This window comes from Elaeis guineensis, chromosome 13 (assembly GCF_000442705.2).
Source record: "Elaeis guineensis isolate ETL-2024a chromosome 13, EG11, whole genome shotgun sequence".
Lineage (NCBI taxonomy): Eukaryota > Viridiplantae > Streptophyta > Magnoliopsida > Arecales > Arecaceae > Elaeis > Elaeis guineensis.
In genome coordinates, this window is record NC_026005.2 from 76,448,036 (window position 1) to 76,468,035 (window position 20,000).

General features: G+C 36.8%; 2 protein-coding genes across 4 annotated transcripts in view; one reads left to right on the forward strand and one right to left on the reverse strand.

Annotated features, from left to right (window-relative positions):
- Nucleotides 1-6,121: 6,121 nt before the first annotated feature.
- On the forward strand, nt 6,122-15,654 carry LOC105055885 (uncharacterized). Its single transcript, XM_010937896.4, has 7 exons — nt 6,122-6,376; nt 6,983-7,024; nt 10,977-11,111; nt 13,076-13,308; nt 14,555-14,591; nt 15,025-15,082; nt 15,227-15,654. The coding sequence occupies exons 1-7, from the start codon at nt 6,254-6,256 to the stop codon at nt 15,304-15,306; spliced, it is 708 nt and encodes a 235-aa protein (XP_010936198.1). The 5' UTR covers nt 6,122-6,253; the 3' UTR covers nt 15,307-15,654.
- Nucleotides 15,655-16,825: 1,171 nt separating this feature from the next.
- Nucleotides 16,826-20,000, reverse strand: part of LOC105055884 (uncharacterized) — a 3,780-nt gene continuing 605 nt past the window's right edge. The window contains exons 2-3 of one of the 3 annotated variants that reach the window (XM_010937894.4): nt 19,356-19,493; nt 16,826-18,871 (exon numbers count right to left, since the gene is read on the reverse strand). In XM_010937894.4, the coding sequence (XP_010936196.1) occupies nt 17,001-18,749 (1,749 nt within the window). In that variant the 5' untranslated portion in view covers nt 18,750-18,871; nt 19,356-19,493 and the 3' untranslated portion in view covers nt 16,826-17,000. Of the gene's footprint in view, nt 18,872-19,340; nt 19,494-20,000 lie in introns of all 3 variants that reach the window. The other 2 variants (XM_010937893.4, XM_010937892.4) reach the window with 2 other exon arrangements.

Below are 20,000 nucleotides of genomic sequence, written 5' to 3' on the forward strand. Positions count from 1 at the left end.
CCCCTATTGTGCATTGTTGATTACTGTATTATCTATAAAATTAATTATTTTTGAATAGGATAGAATCTAATTTTACCTATTAGATGGTGATAGGATGCATTTATTATGTAAGTCATTTTAAAATGTTAAGTACTTCCTCTTAAGGAACATCTATTTATATATTCATGCAGTTACTTCTCACAATAATTTTCAATAAAATGGATCCAAGTCTTGTCACTGTTATCTTTCATTAGGATGGAAGGATCAATCATGATGCTAATGATGTATATTTAATGGTGGAAGGATCTGGATGACCATGATGGACTATAACGTAACATACTAAGAACTTGTACGAATCTGTTATGCTATCACCAGATGGAACCAATCACTGTGGAGTTTTTCTACTATGTAGATTTTTGATTCATTCTATTGGATAGTATTTGGCTGTACCTATTGAAGATGATCAGAACACGAAACCGTCTTGAGCATCCTATCAAGGGGGTTTTCCTAGCAGTTAAAATTTTTATTGAGCCAGCAGCGGTAGAAGTTTCGGATGGTGATGAACAACATGTGAGTGTGTCTCAGGCTGTATCTGCCTCACTTGCACAATCGGAGGATCTCTACTTGATGCAGTTTCAATGACTGATAAAGCTGGATATGAGTATGGAGGTACCCCTTTATGTACCATTGGTGGACTAGCAGTATTCATAACTGATAGTCCTCAGTATATGGTAGGTGCAAAGTCTGCATATCAATATCCATATAATATCGTATTTGATGATATGGGGGCCGATTCTAGTTACGTGGCAACTATCGTGGAGCATGTGGAGCACAAATCTTATGATCCTATACACTTAATCAGCCACATGCAACATATGCTGGATTTAGAGGATTGGGAATCGCAATGGTTGATACAACTTTATTTGAAAATAAAGCCGTTGTTAGTTATGATTCTAATCCTACTGATGACGAAGATGAGGATGATGATGCAGAATCTGATGGCAGTGGTAGTAGAGAGTCTAGTATAGAAGAGGATGTCCCACACATGAGGCACCCCTTATTCCTTAATTCAGACTAGTTGATGCATCCGATGACGATGAGACAGCATCTCAAGGAGCATTGCCAAAACATCCATTCTTTCGTGGGAATAAAAAGTTAAGAAAGAAATGGTATTCGGATCGAAAGAACAAGTCCAACATGTCGTGAAACAATATACCATTCATACCCACCATCTTTTCAAAGTCGTCGAGTCAGATAGAGTTAAATGGAGCGTTGTATGTAAATAGTCTAATACTTACAGTTGGCATCTCCGTGCATTCCTTCGAATCAAGACGCAACGATGGAATATTATGATATATAAAGGGCCACACACACGCTTGAATATTGATGTGATGCGAGATCATCCATAGCTTGATGCACATATGATTATCGATATCATTAGAAGATCAGTTAGGATAAAAATATTCATATCCATATCAGTCTGTCGGGCTTATGTATGTGATGTATGACAGTGAGAGGCATCTTACAGAAAAATATTGATAGCTAAACAACTTATTATGAATAAGTTGTTCGAAGATTGCATAGAGTCCTATAATATATTGGGTCCTTGACTAGATGCAGTTTGTCATGCCAACAATGGAACTGTAGTAGATTTTGCAAAATTTTCTGCAATAGAGGTAAACACAGAGGTGTTCCACTGAGTTTTTTAGGCATTTGGTTCATACATTCAGGACTTTCAGTTCTGTCGTCCACTGATTAGTATCGACACAATGCATCTATATGGTCGATATAAGAATACTCTCATGATAGCTATGGAAAGGGATGGAAATGAGAGTATTTATCCTCCAGCATTTACCATTTGTGAAGGCGAGAGCCGTAGTAGTTGGTCATAATTTTTATGGTATTTGCGTTATTGTATGGCACGTGATCATATGTGGATTGGCATAATTTCATACCGACATAAAAGAATATTAGATGCTATTTCAGATGAATCTGTTGGATGGACAACACCATATGGATATCATAGATTATGTCTTAGACATATTGAGGCTAACCTAAACAGTCGATTCCATGATGCTGTATTTTTGACTTATTTCCATCAAATTGCAAAGCGAAATCAGCCCTAAAAGTTTGATCGAAGCATGTAACACATTGAGAGAACATGGCCCAATTGCTTTCAATATCTGAAAACATATCCACTTGACGATCTGAGTAAATGATCACTGGTGCATGTCACAAGTGGATGTAGGTATGGAATAATGAATACCAATATATCTGAAAGCTTCAATAAGGTGTTAAAGGGGGCTCACTTATTGCCCATTACCGCTCTTATTCGTCTTTCCTTCGAACACTTGTCGAAGTGGTTTAGCGTCAGATGTGCAATTGTAGCATGGAGAAGGGAGGTCGGTAGAATATTCACAGATAAAATTAGACGAAAGTTAAATGGACGCCAGCTGAAGTCTAGGGAGCATTGTGTTGTTAAGTACAATAACCCACCAGATTTGTATGAGATTCGATTAAGATGAAGGCATTATAGCCTTGATGAACCTGATTATACACAGACAGTCGACTTAGGGGCATGCATATGCACATCTAGGAAGTGACAGTTACTGCATTACCTATGCTCCCACGTGTTTGCTGTATGTGCCAGTGAAAATTTGGACTAGAAGTAGTTTGTTGACGACTATTATATTATTACACATTATGAGTAATCATATGCACCTACCTACCTTGCACATTGGACCACCAGAGGCGATGTTGTTGGGATCTTCATTAAGATTTCACTAGCTTCGCGACACATTCCACCACTTACCGGATGATGCAGATGATGAGACTGTGCGGAGGCATGCACGAGCATTTATTTTTTGCCTTATCGATGGCCATCTGTTCACCAATAAGTCTAGTTCCCATATGCAGTTGTTATACTTACCCGTGCTATGTGATCTCGACGTATGTGGACAGTAAAGTTGAGGTAGTGCTACCTTAATCTTTTTGTATCGTGAGCTCTACAGGGCCACCAGACCAAATGCACGTAAGAGAGCAGGGCCGTTGGTGTTGCCTCAGCTTTGGGTATAGGAGCATTTACATATTGAACGGCCAAATCGGGTGCTACCCAAGGTAGGAGCCCACCAGCCGGTGGTGGGAGGTGATATAGCAGGACATGGTCCGTTAGATATGGATGATGCTGATTTTGAGGGCCCATTTGGTGGCATACAATACAACCAGACTGATCCACTGGGATGTAGATATGTAACCAATAGCATTGATTTTATATGATAAATGACTATATATTTTCACACAATAACATAGTGATTTTGTTTTAAACAGATGGAGGACTCGACTGACTGGTGCTAGCAATCCGGTGCCGGCATACAGTCATATATTATAGGGATCAGCTTGACCAGTAGCGGCGATGATCAAATAGTGTGGGTGCCTTACATACCAGAGATATTGGCCACATTACTCGAGGTATGTCGATCAGATCAGCATGTATGGATGACATGCATACCTCTCATTTGCTTCGACATTGTGGAGATCTATTGTCTAGAGTGCATAATGCGACAGTTTGGCATGCATCAGGCTGTCCCCCTACCATGCGACACTCATGATGCCTCTACAGTTTAGATCGATGAGGGGCGACATCGCTACGATTGGGTTCAAGAGCATCGGGAGTATATTGACGCATGGGACCGACAGGAGGATTTGATTGTGGCTGCTCCACCCATGCTTCCTGTGATGGATTATTATGATCCATATCTGCAGTGGTACATGAGCATCACTAGGCGATTCATCTCGCTATTGATAAGTGAGCGGCTCGAGATGAGGTTCCGTCTTCGACATTGTGATAAGTACATTTTGCTTTTGTCTTATTTGTTATGTTGTTATTGGTATACTTATGAAAAATATTTATTTTTCTTTTCATATAGACAATTTTAGAAGATCACGTTGCTATACCATACGGCAGGAGTGGCTTCTATTCGGTCACTGTTGAGTGCAAGGACTAAGCACTTGCCAATATTATGGATGGTCTTATCGATATTATGTGAGTCATCTCAGAGGATAGACGACTTCAGACTGTGCTATCGGCAGATGATCCGAGTATCTCTTTATATACGCAACACACCTCATACCCTGGCTTCTTAGACTTTGACTTCCCCGTAGATGATGTGTTTATATCACTGAGGATAAGCGAGCCGGAAGACACATCGTACCGACCCGATGAGCAGCACGTCGATCAGCATGGAAGGGCCAGAGGCAAAGGTCGACTGAGAGTTTTCCAAGGTAGACACCAAGCACATGTTGATAGGCCGAGCACGCCATCACTTCCCGTCCCATTGGTCAATATCGTGCTTGAGCCATCACACCAGCGGCCAGAGATGACAGGCGTTTATAAGAGGCGGATGTAGAGAAAGTCCCAGTATCTTAATATATACGCCTCTCGATAGTTGTGATATCTGTACATTTTTTTCTTGCTAAAAAATTTTGTAATCATCAACTATTGGATTACATTATTTTAAAATTAATGTTACAAAAAAAAATTTAATCTGAAAGCACATGTTACAATTTTTATTTGTTACGTAAAAAAATAATTGTTGATTTGATACAGGTTATATGGTTGGAGTTTGGGATTGTCCATCATTTTTAAGATATTCTGCCATGTTAGTTATAAACAAGATTGGAAAAATTTGAATTTGCATCTCAGAAAAATATATTTAATATAATAATATAATATGATACTATATACTAATATATATATATATATACTATTTTACACTATATTATATTATATAATAATAATATATAATATATAATAATATTACATGATATATATTATATATAATGTAATAATGTGTATTATATATAATATATAATATTATATAATATAATAATGTATAATAATATAATATCATATATTATATATTGATATTATAATATTTTATACTATATTATTATATATAATAATATTATATATTATATTATATTATATTAAAATAAAATATTAATATAATATAATATTCTAATATATTATATTATACTATAATAATATACAACAAGAAAATAATATAATTATATATTAATATAATATATTACTATATAATTTATAACAATAATATTATACAATATATATTATATTATATTAATATAAAATATTAATATATTATAATATTGTAATATGACATTATAATTAAAATCACCCTATCATAGGGTGACTTATAGAGTCGACTATAGGGTGACTCATGCCATGTATCTATACTGGCAGTAGGGTTGCAGTAAGGATGCTGAGTCAGCATACAAAGTTATTTTATGATAGGGCGATTTTGTTTCGGATAATAATTTGATAAATATTTTCGAAAGAGTATTATTTTGATTTTTTTAAAATAAATATTAAATCGATAATTTTTTTTTTTTGGCATATGCGCCATGCCATCTAACCCGTTATAAAAAGAATGATTTAAAATTAAAATAATAATAATAATATCTTGATAGATGTATTCAAAAAAATTAAAAGAATATAAATATAAATAGCAACTGTATTCATATAATTTTATATATTTAAAAAATTAGATACTAAAAGAACCTGTTAAAAAAAAATGATGAAAACCCGACGGCACTTGTCAAGCAGTCGAATCCTTCACGACCTGGTTGAATTGGCAAATAAAAAATAAATCAAATTATATTATTATTTTTTTCTTTGTTTGATGTTTAAAATATATCTTTCTTTCAATTTTTTTCAAGGTAACTGTCCTCACTCTCGGAAAAAACCTTTTTCCATACAAACTAAAATTGATAAAAAAAAAAGGAAATTTCAAATAGAAATCAAAAAACAGAACAAAGTGAGAAGAAGCCAACCGGCATGTGCCCTGAGTCCCCCGCCGGCAGGGTTCTGCACCACGAGATCCTGAGCGTAAAACGCATCCAGCGGCTCCTCGGGGGAGTTGGAACGTTGAGGGCTTCGGAGGGCTTCCACTAGACGACGGAGTCCGGGCGGAATCAACATCGAGAAGGATCCACCACGAGAACAGGTGGTGGAAGCGGATCAAACCCGTTAACGTTCCCTTATTGCCGGACCGGTTAACCCGTTAACACATATTTTCACAAAGAACCCTATCGTTTCAGTTATTCTAGAGAAGAAGTTGGAAAAAATGGACTTTAAAAAAAAAAAAAAAAAAGGGAGTAATACGAGCGAGCGGTTGCCAGGGATTCTCCCTCCCCCGTTTTGATTTGGGTGGAATTTGAGCTTAGATCTGGGGCTGGGTTTGGAGGGAATTGGAAGATGAGCGCGGCGGATAAGAAGGACGAGCACGACCACAGTCCGTGGCAGGAAAGGGAGCAGGTGTCGAGGGCTTGGGGAATTCTCCTCTTCGGCTTGATTGCCGCCACCGCCACCACCTTCGCGGTACCTTCCACCCTTCCCTCTATCAATTCGATCTCCAATATTGATTTCTGGTTGTGTTTTTGTTCTCTGGGAATCTTCTTTACCTAGTTGCTCTGTCTGATATCTATATCCGATTGTTCAACAGTTGTCCGGCTGATAAAATGGAGGAGAAAATGATGTAACTGGTTTCATGCATGATTGTCATCTTATTAGACGCAGTTGGCATGTGAAATGCTTGGTTTTGCTTCGGTCGTTCTCTTGAAGTAAATCCATAAAGCATGTTTTGCTGATCGCTTTTCTTGGAGTTTGATGCATTCAGAAAATTTAGTGCTTTTGATTTGCTAGAGGAAGTCTAGTTTGTTTACATAAATTGGAACCAGTTAAACTTTTTAGCAAGAATAGTGCGAAACCAACAATGAGCTTTCATGATGGTGAACATGCTGTTCATTGGCTCTTGTCAAAGGAACTTATGCTTGAGTTTGTCTTTCTGAGCTGATACTATTATACTTATTCTGATTGCATGTATCCTCTTCCAATTTCAAAGTAACTAAGCTTGCTAAATTTTGTTATGGCCTTTGTGGTTTTGGTTAATTATACATATATCTTTATTCTGAGGTGCCTTGGCAGGTTAGTCAGTTGAGGAGGACTGCTGATTGGATCTACACTCAGGTAAACTTAGTTAGCGGTGTTGTTTAAATGTAATACTTTTTGATGCTCTTAGAGGTACCATATTTTAATCTATTTCTCTTTCGCCTCAGCATTGGAGGTGCTGTGCTTTTTGCAAATAAGCATCTCCTTTACAAGCAATGGGTTATCTTAAAATGTGCTTGTTCGAGTCTGTCATCCTGAAACTAAATTAGTTTCTTAAAGTATCAAAACTTGCTGTAGTGCTGTTGCATTTACATTATTTAAATAGCTCTAGTAAAATACTTAAAGTTTGTGGTGTTATGCAAAGCGAATGGACAACATAACTTTTTAGCTTTCACCTAAAGCACTTGATGGACTTGCGATTGCATCTTGGGTTATTCTGATGAATGTGCAAGTTCAGACTTTGTTAGACAGTGATAAATTTGATAGGAAGTGACCATCTGGATATTAGATTTGAACTTCATGTTTACACAAACTGGTGATACATGGTGGAATAATTTGTCTATGCTGATCTGTTTATTGAGATATATCGATTGCCTAGGATGTTAGCACTAGGATTGGAGGCCCAATTTTACCAGTTTCTAGATTGTTGAATTAAAAAATTCCAATGGTCTAGGCAATAGCATTCTTAATAAAGCACGAGCCTAAGTATTGACTATCTCCAATGGCCTAGGAAATTATGTTGTTACACTCAAGTTCCATAGCAAGTTCATTACAAAAGGCTAACATGCTTCTCTGCAAGCCTTCCCTTTATATCATGTCTTAAACTAGGGAGCTTTGTACCACCAAAAGGATCTTCCCATGCTGATCCCTAGTAGCCGCTGATGCAAAAATACCCAAAGAAGCAAAAAGAACTAACATCAGGGTTCAACTTTGGAGTACCCAAGGGAGGTTTTTGCCAATTGGGTTTCCTTTCATTTTATTAAATCAAATATCACAAACATCACTTTGCTCCTCTCACCTTAACTATCGAGCTCTGTCCACTTGCCGGAGAAAATAAACCATGTAAATATATTCCTTGCGAACAATTCACTCCAAATATCTGATGTGCTGAGCTTGTTCTGGACAAACATTCCATTCCTCTTCCATATCCATCTCTTCCCAATGATGAGATTAGGTTCCATTACTCTCTAGCAAAATTTCCATTTTGCTATAGGTAGGCATCCCTAAAATTGTAAGGAACATATAATGGATGTTTTTCAGTCTGAAAAATTAGATGCCATGCCTTCATTTCATAGAATGAGGCAGTTGGTTGCCTGCATTGATTCCCCATCCTTCCAATGCATAAAGAAAATATGATGACTAATGGTTGCTAACCTTTTCACCTTTTCTGATTAAAAAAAAAAAAAAATTGCATGCCAGCACTTTGGGCATTTTTGGTGTTGCTTAAAAGGCAGTTATAACATTTAAAGCAAAATGTGCTTCCTAAAAGAAACTTTTGGTAGTATTTATCTGAAAGGTGTTTCTCAAGAAGAAAATTTGAGACTGCTTTTAGGAGATTCACTTCAAGCTTGTCCTTTTATAAGAACAACTTTTTAAAAAGTTAAAGCAACAACAAACACACACTTTTGAGCCATTATCTGACAGAAATATCTGAACGTTATCATAAGGGACTTGCATATTTGTGTTTGAGAGAGGGGGGAGGGGGGAGGGGAGGGGAGGAGGGGGAGAGAGAGAGAGAGAGAGAGAGAGATTTGATCCTTCTATATCTTTGCTGAACAACAAAAAGAAAAGAAACACTTGAAGTTAAATAAATTGGCAAACATAAGAACATGAGTATTTACATTGTAGCTGTGCTAAAATAAGTTTTCAGAAGAAACAAGATGAGTATAAATAGAAAAGCTGTTTATATAAAAAGGCAATGTATATTCATAATGAAGCTTTATAGATCTAATTAAACTGTATCCTATAACCTAAAGAGGAATTCATCAACTACATTGTAAAATACAAATTTAATTATTTTCTGGATTCTCATATAATATCTTAACAATAATAGCAGTTATGATATGAAACTGATAGGTTACATGAGGCATGTAGGTGAATTATGTTGATTGTTGTCCTACTTCTTTACAACATGAAGTCAATTCCCTCTTCACTTGACATAAATAAACTTTCAACATTTAATAGTAGTTAAACTAAACCATGTTTTTGTTTCTTAACATTTTGAATTCAGATGATAAGTATTAAATAATATTTATGTATAAAAGGTATTATGGTTAAATTTGAAAGATTTGAAATGCAAGACCATAAGATCTTAATCAAGGATTCAAGTACTGGTTAATGCCAGTCCTTAGAGGCCATACCTTACCATACCAAAATATTACTACTATTGGTATATTCATGGTACCCACATACATACAGACATGTTGTGTGTTACCTTTTTTTGTTGTGCCAACAGGACATACATTACCATATTGTACAGATAAGGTACTGGTACATATATCATTTCCAGTTGTTCAATTTTTTATTTTAATAATAACTGACCTTTTGAAGACCATAGAACGAATTAACTGGCCAATTTGAAAGAGGAAGTAATACTTTTAGTGGTAAAATCAGAATTGTCGAGGTGATGGCGGATAATATCTGTCTTGAAAGATTTATGGGAGTAAGTAATCAATTTGTTATTTTTTCACATATCAATGTTGAGACAGGAATTGTATCATAAGTGGATATATGTTTTGGAATCTAGAGGAAAAAGCATAACAATAGGTGGTGAGCGATGTATTGGAAATCTTGGATGGATGAAGTTAATCTATAGGGTGATGGATGAAGAGAGACTGGTCAAAGGGAGGGAGGGGGGCTGGTGTCCATTCTTTACATTAGTTCTTTTCACAACTTAATGGTGCACATGTGTAAAATCATTAGCTCCATACAAGGTTCAAGCTTCTTGGCAAAATGAATGTATGTGAATAAGCTTTCTCATAAAGAAACTTATACTACTTGTCTTCATTTTTCAGCTTATTATGAGAATATCAGTTTGACATGCTACTATCACTGCAAAATGCTTGGAAGACTAAATCATCACTTGAAGTCTTGAACCATTATATTTCGTAAAAAGAAAGGTTAATCCAATCTACATGCCATACAACAAGGATGTAAGGAGGGAAATATATGAATTTTGAAGTGTCTAGTCTAAAAGAAGAAAAGATTCAGTGTTTTGTCTCGCAAGATTCTAGAAATTTCTGATTGCTGGAGAAAACAAAGCAGCCTATATATATGATTAAAAAAATATGTACAGAAAAAGATCCCTTACCTATCAGTGAAAGGAGGTCCTGCAGAAAAATAGCTCGATACCAGAATGGTAAAAGCTTAGCACCTCTTATTTACTTTTAAATGTTTGTAAATATAAGAAAGGTAAAAATCCCAATGATGGACTGGAAAATACAACTATTTTGTTACTTGATGAACCATCAAAAGAAGCAAATAGAGTATATGAATGATGTTTGTGTATGCGCGCGCAAAAGAGGGTCAGTGTGCATGTAAACTGTGCACTAACTAGCTACTGGCTCATAATGGTATCATCAACTAACACTTTTCTCATGAAAAAGATAGATACTGTGAAAATTGGGCACCAATAAACACTTTTCTCATGAAAATATACCAATTGTACAGTCATTTACAAAGTTTCTGCCGTCAGCATTGTTTAGAACCCAATTCCCTGATCATGTTATCTGTACACTACTTATAGTTGTTGTTGATGCCGTTGCCCATACTGTTATCAACTTTATTATTGTTGAATGCTTGCAGGATTTCCCTGTAAGCGCTCACCAGAATTTGCAATTTAATATACTAAGTACAAATTATGGAAAAAGGGCACTGAAATTTTTTCTAGATTATTTGATTGCGATTATTTGTTTATAACTATAGATAATATTTTCTAGTCACTTAGGGCAAACATTGATCACATAGAAAAAAGTTACTTTGCTTTTTGATGTTACTAGAGATCTTATCTGATTCTTTTCTACTCCATCAGTCGAGCAAATTGCAATCAAGTTCATCATGGAGAAATGCAACCAGTGGTTCAAATCGTGGTGGTTTCAGGGAGGAAGCTTGGAAGAGATACAACCGCCGAATGCAAGAGGAGTATGAAGAGGAAATGCAGAGAGTGGTGAGTTATTTCCTAGGTCTGTCTCCTTGTCCAAGTCCTCCTGTCTCAACTGGTTCTTTCTGTTGTCTTTACTTTGTGGTGTCTAGTTCATAATGATTATGTTTCTATACTTCACATCATCAGTTGATTAAAGTCATGAATTTTTTTTGTCAATTTGTATAAGATTTAAATTTGTGTTTGTCACACTTATATGTAATAGTTTGATTTAGTGCATCGAGTTATAAAATATTTCTGATTGCTTTCTTGAAGATAAAGATTGCTTATATCCATATGTTATGCCTGGTTCATATTTATTGTGGACCACCTCCAATAAATCTCTCTTTTATTGGTTAGCCTGGCCTTAAAAGTATTGGACTTCAAAATCCAGAATACAATCACTTCCTTTTAGAAGTTGCAGTTCTTCTGCAGCTAGAATTACTCAAGAAAACCAATTACCGGCTCCTATAAGCTGTAGGGAATTTGAGTGGTGAGTTAGGGAGGAAATGTCTGCCATTCTCAAGCTATCCATTATAAATTAGCAATGTGGGGAGAGAGGGAGGGAGATGTGTGTCAATTTTGGCTTACCCTTGATAAGTAAATGATATGAGGAAGAATGGACAGACATGCGTCTATCGAGTCTCAACCTTTTCTTGATAATAATGATGCAAGGAAGAGGCATTGGTGAAGGAAGTATGTCAGCTTCAACTTGCACTTTGTGAGTCAGTGATGTGGGGAAGAAGGGAAGTCTTAGTCTTAATTCATACATGATAAGTTGCACCTTAAGCAAGGGTTTGAATTTCAAGTCATGAATATAAATTTCTTTGTCGTTATTATTATATGTTGCCCTTATGCTTAAGCTGCTACTCATGGCAGAGCATATTGTGTGCTGATGATGTATACATTGGTGAACCAGAAGGCTAAATTTAAACTGTATGGTAATTCATTCTGAATCCTACCCACCACATCACAAACATAATCAATTTTTTTATACTTTTGCTTTTTTTCTTATTTTTATTGTTTCTGATACCATGTTATTGATGATTTGGTCCTTCATCCTCAGTGAAGATACAGGTACACTCTGCAGACAACTCTTTTGGTCCCTATTTTCCATTTTAGTGTTTAGTGCTAATTTTAAGGATTTCTCCTTCCATAATTTGATGTTTGTTAGCGAGCTTAAGATCATAATATCACATCGCTGTGATGGATCAGCTTGCAAAATCTGTTGTGGACACAGCTTCATGATTTCCAGACATCACTCTCTGATGCTTTACTGATGTACACTCTTGAAGTTTACTATTTCCTAGTGCTATGATGGATCGGCTTGCAAAATATGGTGTAGGCAGGCCTTGAGTATTTCCAGACCTTATTCTTCTGCAGCTTACATTTGTACCATCTCTGAATTTCTGTTCTTCAAATTCTTTTTTCTCTGTCTTTTAATCTAACAGAATACTGCAAATCTCTGCTGTAGCTCATTCTGGAATAAGCTTTAATGCTTGATCATTAAGAAATTGGTAAGATGCCTGAAGTTTTTGATATCACTAATCGATGCTGTGACCATACTTTATGATATTAACCTGCACTTATCTGTTCTTTATTCGAAACAGTCTACTCCTTTCACTTTTATTCTGCTAGAATACTTTTAATAGTGGGGCATTCAGTTTGTCTGTTCTACTCAATTTTAGAATTTATGGTAAGTTAGCCACGAAGCCCCACAAGAGCCCCTGAGCGAGCTCCATCCCTGTCCACTGTGACAAGCTGCTTTAATCCCTCAGAATTTATAATAAGTTGTCTGGCTAGCTCCAAGAAAATCCTCTGCATCCAGCTATAATCTTGCTTGCCATTTCAGCACACAGATTGTGTTTCAGTCAAGATGTTGCAGCAAGAAAGTTTCAAATAGCAGCTTCTGGAACTTTTCTTTCCTTTAAAATGCGGAGTAAATATACGTGCATAATCTGTGGTGACTGGAGGCCCTTTGATTTGTATAGGAGCGCATACGGCGCATGCAGAGTATATTCAATAGAGAGAAAAACAAGTACAAGAGGAGCTACGAGAGTTGGAGAGACCATGGCCCTGGTGCATATCAACATATTCCACGTGATGATTGGTACTGGCAGACAGATACATCTTACAGAGATCAAAGAACTAATTATAGATCTGCCCCTCAGGCCAGTGGAAGTTATTCAATGTCACATCACTACTCAGTCCTGGGTCTTGACAGGTAATAATTGCCACTTTATACGCTCAAAAGTTTTTGTTGCCTTTTCTCTGTGTAACAAATGTGGTCAGCACAACTTTTCACAACAGCCATTAAATTGATATCTATGTTTTATAGATGGGTATTTTGTCCTCTCATATATTTTCGATAAAACTCTTTCAAATGAATACATCAGAAGCATTGGAACATGTTGACCGTTAGATACATTCATCTAGTTTATAACAGGATGATGTGGTTGTTCCTTTGAATCTCTTAGGCCCTTTTCTATATCAACTTTAGGTTCTTTTTCTGTCAGATATGTTACATTCATATGACCTTTTAGGGTTGTTTGGGTGTAGCATAGTAAAATTGGTCTGCATAAAACATGCCATGGAGTGAGTTTTACTTGCAACAGCTTTTTGGTTGGAATAAAGAGAGAGGTTTCTGGTTTGTACAGTCATTCCAAAAACACAAAAATGTAAAACTACAGTACCAGTAGTTTTCTGAAAACTGTATCTCAGAAAACGAACTTTATGGACCACAAGCCTTGACCACGCATCTCTTCTTATCCACGGGTTTCTTCTCATTGCTTTCCTTGTCAAAATTCTCTCCTCAAATCTTGAAAATAGGATCAGCATCATTTTCCTTGTGCTCCAAAATCGGCAACTCCAACGATCCAAGATCTGATCCAATCTCAATCAAGAGATCATGGAATTTGAGATCTGATATCTATCCTTCTCCTCCCCCTTTCCCTCTCTTATTTCTTCTAATATTACTGCTGGAGGACTTTTGACTGCTTCTTTCCTGAAATCCTATGGTCTTCCTCTATTGTTATCTTTCTACAGACATAATATTCTATGGAGTACATAATTTCTGATCAAACCCATCTACCATGTCAAACCAATGGTACTTTAACCCCACCTTTCTTGCATAGAACATTCCCAGTGTGATGCTTTTTCTTCCACTTTTGGGTTATGCCCCCGCAGACCTAAAACAATATAATATACAACTAAACAACATATTTGCATTGCCTATTTATTGAATCCTGTTTTGATAGAATAGGACCAAACAACTAAAAAGATAAAATTGAGATTTGTTGCAGTGGTGTACAATTTTGACATGATGCTGGATATGAATTTATGGTATTTCTGTATTACTGTCAAAAAGACAGCGGGAAAAAGAGATAGGATATTGTAATAAATGTTGATATGGTTGCTGTAATTTTGGAATTTGAATAATCTAATCCATCATTTTCTTGTTTTTCCTTCAGGTCAAGGGTAAAACCCTACTCAGATGCTGAGATCAAGGTACTGCATTCCAGCGCCTCACCTGTGATAGTCCAGATTCTGTTTTATCATGTGTCATATGTTTTTACACTTGCATCGTTGAAAATGAATCGTTTTAAGGTTTATATTATAAAAACAGGCACTGTATTCACTTTTTTTTTTTTTTTCTAACACACCAGTTAACTTTTGTATCAACCAAATAGCAAGCAAACAACCATTATAAGTGTATATACATCCTTGGGTTATTTGCCTCACACCATTTTGTTTTCTTGCCTCCTACTGATGATATATAATTTCAATCCCACTAATTCCTCCCCTCAATGAACTAAAGTGACGTGGAAAGGGTTCCTTTTTTAACGGAGACATGGGAAAGTTAATAAAGATTTCAAGGCTATGTTTTCAGTGGTAATGCTGTGGTTTCTGACCATACACCTGGGTGCTCTTTTTATTGCAGACTGCTTTCAGAGCAAAAGCAATGGAATACCACCCTGATCAAAACCAAGATAATAAAGGTATGTAAAGTGTTGTCCCTTTTCTCTAATGTGAAGTTAACTTGTTTCTTTCACTTCATATTTTGAACAATTTATATGGTAGATAACCTACTTTTATGTTATTGATGAAAGAAATGAATGATATTCTCTTTTCCCCCTTTCCAGAGGCTGCAGAGGAAAAATTTAAAGAAGTGATGAGGTCTTATGAAGCAATAAAACAAGAGAGGAAAAATGGAATTTGTTGATCCTACAAAGTACTTGTAAATTCTGAGCATGCCAACAGGATATACATATCAATTAAATTGGGTGTCATTACTTGATGATGGTGACGACATCAAAATTAGCATCGCAGTAGTGTCTGCTCTTTAATGCCTGAGATGGCAAGGATGCTTATTTGAGAAGCTAACTGAGAGAAGTCTTTTTTGATGTTTGTTGTATGGTCCAGTCTTAACATGAGTATTTTCATTCAGATTAGCACATCTTTGCTAGCATGACTATCTATGTAAAATAATAATATTGATCACCATACAGGACATAAAGTTCTACACTGTATCCAATTTTTACACAATATCCTTATTTAAATGCGTGGAAAATCAACTGTTAAAATGTCTGCTTGGCAAGTCCAATGTTGGTATTGTTTACAATGAAAAAGTCTAAGAGCATATCTCACAGGTCATATTTATGTTTCCATTACCATAGTTGCTAAAATCCAAGGTTACTGCTCCCAGATCAGTTTGGAAGTAACAATTACCATGATCTATTAACCGATGACATATTTGGAATGGAAGCTTTCCTTGACAAGTTTCAACAATTTTCTTTCAATTAAATTATTGTTGTTATTTATCCATGTTAATGGCCACATGGAAGAGAAAGGAGTTTTAGTATTTTTCTTGCCCATTTTACACCTTAATTGAATCTTAATGGTGGATGTATGTTAGGTCATTGTATCCTCTATTGGTCAAAGATTTCGCCCTTCAAATTTAGTTCATGGAACTATATAGTTGATGATCATGGGATGAAGTACTTGTCACAACGTTAGGTCCCCAAAACTGAGTCCTCCACCTATCCTAAAGCAGAGAGGTGCCAACCATCTAAGCAGAGGCTCCAAGTGAAAAAAAGTTGTAGCATAAGAATCACCTTGTTTTATATTTGATCAACGTAGAGCTATCACTATATTGAATAATCTTTAAATTGGAAGTATAAACAGCTGACAAAGCATAAGCAATTCAGAAGCAAAAAATACGTGTTTTCCAAAAGAATACTTTCTGTAATCCCCGGAGCCTTCTAACATCCACATCTCCTGCCCGTGGCTCAAGGCCCTGATATTTTTGCACTGGTTACTTGCCACGTCGTGTTTAATAAGTTCACCTAGGAAAGTAAGTGGGTCGAAAGATCCAACTGAATCTTGTTTGCATTTTTTTGTTTTTCTCTTGGATATAGCTTAATATTCTTTCCTGTCTGAGATTTTGACGGTTTAAACTGGCATAAACTGGTCAAAAACATGACCATTAAAAGGGCACAGAGCTCCATCAGAGAGAGATGACAAAGGGCTTCATTAAGCAATTCCTTCAACTGCATCAAACATGAAATGGTATTTGTTGTGATTTTGAGCGACATAGCATTTCTATGTGGATATATTTATCCTGCAAATGCACAAGTAATGAACCTATGCCGTTTTGCATATGCCACCACGGTGACAGACAGAAATAACTGAAGCTAATGCAACCAAAGAATCTCCAATCGGGCAACCAAAATACAAACATATAGCAAACACATGCAAAGTGCCATCTTAAAGAAGGCCAGCTGGCTCCAAATAAAATGACGGTAAAAAGCAGATTTTAATTTACACTGCATGGAAAAGCATGCATCTAACAAGTGACTATTTCATAATAACAAATCTAACAGGCTGTATGGATTAAGAGTACAATACTGCACAGACTTAATGATCTATTGTTTCAGCAACTCCTGCCTTGCATGTTCTTTTGTAGTGTCCTGTTTGGTTGCAGCGACTACAATGCACTGTATGTTTCTCACGATTAGCTTCCTTCACACAAAGTCGCTTCTTTTCTGGTCGACCCGGGGGACGACGAAACTTTGGTGGACGAACCACTCTATTTTCATCATCTGTAAGACCTTCGGTAGCCTTGCTCCACTCACTTTTGTCTGGAATGGGATATATTGGTTGAGAATATGTCTCACAGTACTTTGCAACCGTAAAATACTTCTCTGTGTATTCATAGATATTTTTCCTACATGAAAGGAGGGCTGCAACAGCATGAGAACATGGTACTCCATACAACTGCCAATCACGACATGAACAACAGCGAGTGCCAATATTCACGATATTAGAACGATCAGCTGATAAAACCTCAAATTCTACTTCATCTGAACGAAGCACTTGGTAGCTCAATGCAGACTCAATAGCATCCGAAATACGCTTTTCAACAGAAGGGGCAAGTACCGATGTCCACGTCATACCCTTTTCATGTCGTTCTTTAAACTCGGCCATTAATTTGCCATGGATCCGCTCTATAACTTGAATGATGGGAAGTTCACACGCTTCCAGTATCCATTTATTGAATTCCTCAATGTTTGAAGAAAGATGACCAAAACGTGATCCTTCAAAATAAACTACAGCCCAGCGATTTGGTGGAACTTGCTGGATCCTTTTGGCCGCTTCAGCACAAACTTCTTCAATTTCTGCCATCCTTTCTCTAAAGCCAATGGTAGTGATAGAATAAGCAGCCTTCCACAAAAGCTGGACAAGCCTTCCGTTCTTGAACTCCTTATTGATGCTTTCAGTTAGATGACGCATGCATATCCCTTGGTATGCAGTAGGAAATTTTCTTCTCACAGCTTCAACAATACCCTTCTGTCCATCGGACAAGACTGTAAGCTGAGGTATGGTCTCTGTGCTTATCTCAAGCAGCTTATGAAATTCTGATAAAAACCACATCCAGCTTTCCTCTGTTTCTACATCAACAATGCCAAAAGCAACTGGGAACAATCCACCATCAGCATCAAATGATGTCACGGACAATAGTGTACCAAGATACTTGCTTTTTAGCTCCATTCCACCAAGACCAATAATAGGTAAACAGCCATGCAAAAAACCATTTATTGATGCATTAAAAGAAACAAAAAGTCTCTGGAACCGATGGTCTGACCCAGTAGTGAACACTTGAGCAATACTTCCAGGGTTTGAAAGCTTTATCTGCTCACAGTATGCTGGCAGCAAGCAATAACCCTCCTCAGAAGATCCGTAAATAGCGGCCAGACCCCTTTCTTTCGCTCGCCATGCTTGCTTGTATGGTATAGTAATCCCATACTGCTTTTGAATGTCTTGCAGTATATCCTTTGGTTTATAATTCACATTGTCCCGTAGCCGCTCCTCTATAAGATTTACAATCCAATCAACTGATGCTTGGTGATGGCCAAGTTGTGCAGTTTTGCCACAAGTATGTGTTCCTTCAATGCTCCTTATTGTGAAGGTTGGGACATTGGGAAGCTTTACTGCACGTATGCGCCAAGGACAATCCTCCTTGGCACACTTAGCAAAGTAGCGAATCAGATCACTTTTTATGATCTTAAGCTCAAAGTGCTGTGCAATTGCAGCTTCTTTAATTGCCTTTCGGAAAGTCTTGACATCAGCAAACTGCTGTCCGACAACAAAATTGAAGTCCTCCATCTACTGAGCAAAGAGGAGCTCGATGCTCTTCAGTGCTTGAGATTTAGTCTTTCTTTCCTCATGCACCGTACAACTTTTCCAACTAAGGTCAACCTTTCTATAATTTATGCCTGCCCAAGCACCTAAAGATAAGTAAAACTGAGGTCAGCACAAGAATAATGGTTCAGAAGGAAGAAAGTACATTCTATAAGGCAGGCAACAATTTAAAGTTATTTTTTGTTTTTCTCTTGATATGGCATAGAACAAAAAAATTATCAAGGAACATACTTGCATAATACCCTCTTCTTAAACTAGTAATAACAATAAGTTAATTCTAATAAAGGAATAATAAAAATTTCCTGCATCACAGATACTTAAATTTAAAAGGGAACTTTAATGCTTAAAGTAACATTTCGCAGATGCTCTGCACATCATTTTCTTTTGTTCCCTCTGACCAACAGTGGATGCAGGCAACTTATTTCATATGCAGCATCCAGATGTCAGCAGAACAGAACCAGAATGGTGAGGCCCAGCAAAGCAATGCGTCTCACATACTTATCTTGCATGGGCACCCAACAATTTCGATACCACTTTTATTTTGCCAAACCTGACCATAGCTTAGCGTACATGTCAGGTGCTGATAGCTGAGGGTCATGTGATGATGATGTTCTCTAGCTTATATGCTCCTCTTTTTTGATAAAATCCAGCTCACATGCTCCTTCATCTAGTCAATATTGCTATTCGGTGCAACACATATTTGTCTGCCTGTATGTTAAAAATCAAAGGTAGGATTATACTATAATGTCTATAAGCTATCAAGTTCAATAACAACCGCCAACATACAAAAATGGATGACCACAGTTCTTTTAGTAGTAAACATTGGTCGTTGCAATAACTATGGCGAAAGTTTATTATAACAGCAACCTTTATGAAGACAATAAAAGCTATTTCCTTATAGTTGGTAATCGCTATAGTAATTACTCAGAATGTCTGACACAACACCTATATTACAGTCTGACAATCTCAGGGCTTCAAGAAACAAACATAATCGACGATCATCTTTGATCGCTCAAACTAACTCAAGATTAGGACTACTTTATAATTGCACCAAGGACTTCATAATTTTAATGGGCTGTTCCAAAAACTTCAATATTACGTCATGCCAAAACGACTCCCAAGCAAGAAAAGAGCATTTGGGTTCCTGGAAACTCCCCAACTCCTCAATTATGGTGGCAGACCCATCGGCAATTCGCCACTGACAACAGTGGGTAT